We start from the raw sequence: 7,863 nt of genomic DNA, 5'->3' as shown, positions 1-7,863 counted from the left end.
ATTGCAGATGGTTCAACTGTTTATCAAGAAAATCACTTCAAACTAACAAATTTTACAGCCAAAAAATCGACCGACCTGCTGATTATTATATTACCAATCGTGCTAGTACTTATAATACTGATACTTTCTGTAATTTACAGAAAGCGTATTTTTCATTATATTTTTCATCGGTTTTCAATCAAAGAATAATTTTTCCTTTCCTTCAATCTGACAGACTTCGTATCAAAGTTTCGATGAAATATTGTCAATTAATGTAATTAAAAGTGATATTTTATTTATAAATCTTCGTAGCTACCCACGTATCATTACTCTCAATTACTTTTTTTCCAATAACATCTCATGCAAATTGTATCACTGATTTCCATGGAGTCTTGTCAAGTCCACCAAACATGAAACCGGATTCAGTTTACTCTATGTATGTTGCTGTAAATGATTTTGGAATTTCTTTGCCATCACTTGTTTTGTTGATGAACACTACTCATGAGACTTTCCCAGGCTCTTCTGGTTTACCTAAATTAGCTACTGTCGGTCCTCCTCACGACATTCAAGTTTTTTTACATTGTCGTTGAGTCATTAATCTTCAAATGGTGCTAATTTATAAATTATATCTTGAGCTTATATTTTCAATTCTGAATTTATTTTTGCTCTAGGCTTGCGTATTGCATCGATAAATTTATCGACTTACAGCCGATACTGGAAAATCATTTAACCAGAAAATTGCTCTAAAGGTAGTCTGTGTATCTTGTTGACCTTTTGAAACTTTCCGTTTTCTATACTTACAAGGGAAGTGAGGGTAGTGGTACGATTAGAATCGGATAAAAAGTGTATGATTCTGTTATTTATGATGGAAATAGTTGGTTACGATAGAAACTTGAGAACGTAATTGTCCTTTTTTAATTCGAAACGCGATTATTGCTTCCCAATGTGCATGACGCCATAGTGAAAATAATCATAGATTTTAACTTTTTAAAAAATCAAAAGGTTACTTCCATGGTAAGCTACACAGTTTCAACTTACCATTGAGGTAAACTTATCGAAACTTGACAACTTCAACTTTCCACTCACAAGCGAAATTTTTTGTTATTTGATTGTGATATTGAATATGCAATTCAGGATGAGAAAAAAATCATTGATGATAAGACTTGAAAAATTACGGGAGCGGAAATCTGATTATTTTCACTATGGCGTTATGCACATTGGGAAGCAATAATCGCGTTTCGAATTAGAAAAGGACAATTACGTTCTCAAGTTTCTATCGTAACCAACTATTTCCATCATAAATAACAGAATCATACACTTTTTATCCGATTCTAATCGTACCACTACCCTCACTTCCCTTGTTAGTATTAGAAATAAGTAGTGTTATATAGTCCTCTTCTGGACCAACTTGTCCCACCGGGACCAACTTTTGGTGCCTCTTCTGGACCAACTGACTGTCCTCTTCTGGAACAAATATTACTTAATTTTTTTATTATATTTTTTGGACCAACTTTCAATTGAAGTTTAGTGGTAAGGGAGCGTGAGAAAAGTTTTATGCGCGAAAAAGCGTGAGAAAAATTTTGTTTAACAAATTGAACCTTTATTTTTCAATTAAACAATGACTTTTCTGATTGATTTTTTTAACGATTTTACATATTTGAATTTAGCAATGTAATTACATAAAATTTTAAACCTCTGGTCCTTTCTTCCAACATATCCTGAGGACCTTTTCAGCTCTTTAAGTGTATATTCTGCGAATCCTAATTCACTATCTTTTTTTATTGACATTTCTTTTAGCTTTATATTTTCTTTAAAAAGCTTTTCAACCTCTTTGGCTTCCTTGTTGACTTTTCTATCAAGATCACTTATTTCTTTTTTAGTTTCTTGACTTCATGGGAGCCATTTTGATCGATCCCGTTCTTTAACATATTATAAAGGACAGCTTCCACAACTGTTTTAACCTTATCTTATTCAGTTTCATCCTACGATGAATATGTTTCCATTAGGCTAAATAAATCTTTCACTTTACCACCTAATGGTCCTGGTTGGAGCATTCTTTGGTAGAATCTCTCGATGGGGTTTGTTGATAGAGATGGTAATGGAGATGATGATGAAGTCGATGGTGAAGCTGATGAGGAACTAGCTGAATTCATTTTGTTAGAGTATCAGAACACAATTGAAATTAATACAAGATGAAATCGATTCAAATGTTATGACATAACAAGTTGTCCCAGAAGAGGACATTTAGCTGGTCCAGAAGAGACAAGTTGGTCGAGAAGAGGACTTTATAACACTACTAAAATAGTTTTCAGAATCGCATCTCTTATCCAATCAATCTTTTTGTTCCAACAGAAACTTGAAGCTCTAGAGCGGCTTGCTGCTCGTAAAATGGGTGCTTATATTGGTAATTATATTCATGTTGACAATAATAACACTTTGCTTGTAAGACTTTTCACATTTATATTCAAACGTTATTAAAGAAAAAATCTTTATCTTTTAATTGATTTAACGACTAAGATGGATGAATTTCGATTTAGACATCGATAGGCAGTTGCTTGGTCATGTAATAATTGGTTTTTGACTGAAAAAGGAGAAATATATTAATTATGGTTTTATTGATTTCGTTTATTATTGTATTAGGTTCCAGTTAAGTAGCGCTAATGTGCTTCAGAATATTAAAATCGATTTTGATATTCGTGATACATAACTACTGCAAGCAGTTAATGGTAGATCGAATACCTTAATTATTCATAATATTTTCAAGGTGTTGAAGCTTTTTGAACTTTTCTCGCTCATGTCTCCATTCAATCAAGTTGATTTCCTTCCCTTATTTATGCAGTTATTGATGAATAAACAACCACCAGACCTCTAAAAGTGATCGAGTTTTTATCATGAAGAGACTTATTCTTGGTTATCGCTGTTGTTATTCAAAAATTAAAAAAGATTCGTTTCGACTTTTCTATTAAAACTATCTGTAAAGTTTCAAATCTCAATGTGACCAAAAATGATTTATTAAGAGCCATTGATAATCTGGAGCACTTTGAACGTACAACAAGAACTATTGATAGATCAAAAAGTTGCAAGTATTTTCAATTGCAAAGTTTGATCATCTTGATATTGAACTTTTTCTACGCGATGCAATTTCTAGTACTCAGTGTTACTGACAATCAATCCATTTTATTCTTCTTGGGTGACAGATTTGTTTCTACATCGTTCCGAAAAGAGTTAAATTACATTAGCCATTTTGGTACCTTTATGCCTTGCATGGTAAAGATTTTTCTACTTCATCTCAATCAGCTTAATCAAAAATCGCTTCTCAATTTTTTCGATGAATACAAAGAATCCCTTCAAGAACCAAATAAAGAGTTTGTCCTTTTATCGAAAAACGATCAATCGTACAGAAATTTCTATTATTCTTGCATTAAATTGTACAAGTACATTCCAATTGGCACTATTTTCGTTTTTGTGTCGCTTCAATTAACCACCATGACTTGCAACTATACATCTTTCAGTGTTTTATTTTTTCAGTTAATCAGTTTAGCAACTGAAACACCCCTTTACTATTTGATTTTCACAAGTGCTCTATGGCTTTTCATAATGGCAATGCTTTTGGGTATCCTCGTTACCCTTTCAATTGCTGAGTTAACAACTGAATGCAAAAAATTAAACTTGTCAGTCGAAGAGTACACTTGGCAAAATGCAGCATCTTTTTACTATAAACATAGTTTACTCAGCAATTGGATTGATTGTTTCAACGCTCAACTTGCTTGGATATTACTGGCACTCTATGTCTATGCTGCTTTTCACAACATTTTGATCTTCTTTTACTTAACCCAATTTACATTTGACGATTTCGGCGTTAAATTCATTGTCGCTTTTACCAATTTGTTGTTGGTAATAATAATATACGTAACCATTCTTTACGCGACAGTTATTGGTCAAAAGGTGCTTATTTATAAATTACATTTTGAGCTTATATTTTCAATTCTAATTGTTTATTTCTGAACTAGGCTGGCGTATTGCATCAATCAATTTATCGACTTACAGCCGATACTGGAAAATCCTTCAACCTGAAAGTTACTCTAAAGGTATTCGTTGTATCTTGTTGACCCTTTGAAACTTTTCGTTTTCTATCATTAGAAATAGTTTGCAGAATCGTATCTCTTATTCAATCAATCTTTTTATTCCAACAGAAACTTGAAGCTCTAGAACGGCTTGCTGCTCGTAAAATGTGTGCATATATTGGCAATTATATTCATGTTGACAATAATAACACTTTGCTTGTAAGACTTTTCGCATTTATATTCAAATGTTATTCAAACATCAAAATAACTTATTTTTGTGCCTTTACTTTCGATAGTTTACATTGGAATGTGGCTCTTTGTACTTATTATTTTGTACAAATATCAATCGAAATAATCAGTAAAGTCAACAAACGTTAGAATCAAATTCTAGTAAGTATTACATCAAGAATCAATTAACATGCAATCTATCAAGTGATTCAATGATGAATGAGACAAAGGTGGATAAATTTTAATTTAGCAAACCTTATACAAATCAAAAAATATTCATGAGACTCGGCAGTAGGTTGCTTGATCATGTTCAATTGATTTCGACTGAAAAACAAGAGAAGATAATTATAATTTTCTCTTCATACCGTTATCTAATACACATCACTGTTAAATTAGCATGCCCGCGTGTATGATTTATGACAGAATGATTGAGATTATCTTTTGAACAACAGAGTGTCAGTCAACTCAGAACAGAAAAATTTGTAAAAATCAAAATAAGAGACATTTTTTTATTAACATTTAAAATTGTATAATTCACTTTTAGAGATCCATTGATGTCTTTAGCTTTTCGCTATGAACCAGTTTAAAAACTCCCTCAAACAGTTCAACTAAGTGGGCAGCATGATTGCTCTTAAACTGATCGAGTGCATTTTGCAGCACCGTGACATTATACACACTGATGCTTGGATTTTTGCTATCTTGACCTATTGCTGGATTTGATTGACAAACTATTGTGTCTTTTTTTGAATAAATTAGAATGAAATCTATCCAAAAAATGTAATAAATACCAATGTAACCAATATCCTATCCAACAAATAAGCTATGCCAATTTACTGTCATTATCTGGTATTTGACTGGACAAAAAACGAAAAATTTCAAGTTGTGAACAATAAGGAGAAAACGAATAATAAAGTAACTTTGTGATTAAGTAATTTAAACAATATGCAGAACGATGTATGCTGGTACACATGTTTAGTTTACTGGTTTGAAAAAATATGTCCCTCTAACGATTATTTCATTTCCAGATCGACCTTCAGAATTCGGTGAATGATAAACACAAAATTGTCAAGATAAAAATTTACTAACTTTTAATCGGATTTAAAAACTTGATTTTCTACGTAGCAATAGATTCTGAGTTGGCACCTTGAATAAACAAGATGTATTCATGTCAATTTCTAGTATACGAGATAAATAACTGTTACTTGGAGGGAATTTTTAATAAATCGAAGGTTGTGATTGTTTTACATGATGTTGATATCATTCGTTCATTTAAATGAGACTCTTTTGACTTACAAAAATTGACTTGCAATAATTTCGTTTTAACCGATTAAATTGATCGTTGCTGTAAATGATTTTGGAATTTCTTCGCCATCACTTTTTTACTTGATTAACACTACTGATGAGACTCACCCAGGCTCTTCTAGCTTACCTAAATCAGCTACAGTTGGTCCTCCTCACGACATTCAAGTTTTGTTACATTGTAGTTGATTCATTAACATTCAACCTGATTGAACAGTAAGCTATCGTTTAGTCAATCATCTCTCTTTTCTTCTTTACTCTTTGATTAATCATTTCATTAGAATCTTCAATATCCCTTTCTGTTCTCTCTCTCTTGTTTTATCACAAATGAGAGGGAAAAAGAGAGAGTTCAAAAAATAAGCATTGCAGTTGTTTATGTGCAATGGTGTACATAGACATTCAATGTTTCACTTTCAATTGAGCTTCCAGTATCTATGATAGTTGAATCCACCATTTAGCAGCAATACAGTTTTTATAATTTTTTTGTTAAATCAACAGTGCAATAATTCATCCAAGAATAATACTGATTAGTGAAATCTAATATTATGCTTTTGACTTTAACATCGACGGTTTTGTTTCTAGTATCAAAACAGTGTGAAGAAAGCTCATCGTGTCGTCTTAAGACTTATAGTATTCCGTGTAACCCATCAACATATTGTTCTCACGTCGAGGTGCTCATCAGTGTCAATGAAATTGAAAATAACGAGTCTGACTTTAATGTTACATTGGTGGCATACAATATGGATCCAAGTAGAAGTCATTCAATCATGTTAACATTCACTGGACAGAAAAGGACCTTAATGTACTCTTGTGCTAAATTGAGATTAGGTAAAACTGAGTCTGGTGTATTCAATAATAAAAGACGACTCATGACTGGATCATCCATCTACATGAATGAAAACTTGATTTGTACTTGGATTGCTCAGCCTTTCACATCTAAACAGACGCCCTACGATGTTGAACTCTTAGACCTAGTGTACAGTGCCAATTATAGTATAGCGTTAGTCTCGGACGTAATTGATTCCGTAATCGCTGAAGATTCAACTGAACTACCTTGGTATCAACTAGCTTTCACCAAGTGCGGTGGTTACCAGATTTATGGCAACAATGAATATCAACTCATAATAAAGAAAAGGACGGATTTCGTCCAATTTTGGATCAACTCATTTGACAAGAATCCAAAAATGCTTGAAGTCTCATTATCACATGAAAGTTCATTTCTGGTCATTTTGTGCAACTATACCAATCCCATTGTGTATGGTTACGGCTTGAGTTTTGATGGAACCGTAGGATTCCTCACAGATGATAAGCCAAAGTACAATAAGATTGTTGGTAATTTATGTTTGGTCGACCTACCAGATACATTTACATGTAAAAAGGGTTTATGTTCAATTTGGGATTCCACTTTTAATCTTCATATCAAGGACGATAAGAGACACTATTACAACTTGCAAAATCTCAAATTAAGTGAATCAATTTCTGGTTCCAAATCCTCTTGTGATGATTTAGCCATTTTATCATCATTTGTTATTGCCAGTATATTAATGATAATCGCATTAATATTTTATGTCTATTCTCACCTTGCAAAAAAATGGGTTTCATATGATACCTAATGTGACTTGTGGCTTATTCATAACACGTTAGAGCTAATTGCAAGATAAGATTACAAGATTTGTTTCAATTGCAATCAAATTGATAAGCCATTTAATCTTGTTCAATTGAACCAGTTTCAGCTTTATTTACACCTCTCAAGTTTAATAACAATGGAAACTGAACAATTATCACCAATGTTTCAATTGAATAATCATATGATAATTGAACAATTGTTTTAATGTGTCACTGGAGTTACAATGTTACCAAGATGACCAAGAATATGCTGCTTGTGTTGAATCAGCAAGTTAACCAGAAATGATATCAATCATAGTTATAAGTTTATTTTTTGTGAACCTCATCGAGTCAACGGTTGGTTGCGATCCTTGCTATAGCAAAGTATTCAAGTTGTCTTATGGTTCGACTCACAATCTTTTGGTTGAAGCTCATATCAGTGTCATTGAACATGAAGAGATTTTTAAGAGACATTTAAATATAACATTGATTGGACACAATGTTGAGGAAAGAGTATTCAGGAAAATTAGCCTTAAATTTCAAAAGAGGGACCAATTTTTTACATACTCTTGTAGTAAATCAACACACGACGCAACCGAAGCTATTATAGCTGAAAACTATAACTTGAGAAGTGGTGGTTCATCAATTTATTTGCCTGATAAATTAATATGTTGGTGGATATTGGATA

The 7,863-nt window shown here is 32.4% G+C and overlaps 1 protein-coding gene across 1 annotated transcript in view; it reads left to right on the top strand.

Annotated features, from left to right (window-relative positions):
- Positions 1–6,101, top strand: part of LOC112538879 (uncharacterized) — a 25,440-nt gene extending 19,339 nt beyond the window's left edge. The window contains exons 7-11 of the mRNA XM_089266322.1: positions 2,332–2,421; positions 3,508–3,873; positions 3,990–4,067; positions 4,173–4,262; positions 6,069–6,101. Coding sequence (XP_089122448.1) covers positions 2,332–2,421; positions 3,508–3,873; positions 3,990–4,067; positions 4,173–4,262; positions 6,069–6,101 — 657 coding nt within the window. The remainder of the gene's footprint in view (positions 1–2,331; positions 2,422–3,507; positions 3,874–3,989; positions 4,068–4,172; positions 4,263–6,068) is intronic.
- Positions 6,102–7,863: the final 1,762 nt, after the last annotated feature.

The sequence above is a fragment of the Tetranychus urticae genome, chromosome 1 (assembly GCF_039701765.1).
Source record: "Tetranychus urticae isolate SD_2017Ah chromosome 1, NJAU_TeUrti_SD_1.0, whole genome shotgun sequence".
In the NCBI taxonomy this organism is placed as follows: Eukaryota; Metazoa; Arthropoda; class Arachnida; order Trombidiformes; family Tetranychidae; genus Tetranychus; species Tetranychus urticae.
The sequence above is the reverse complement of the archived record's forward strand: the minus strand, read 5'-3'. Positions and strand labels throughout refer to the sequence as shown.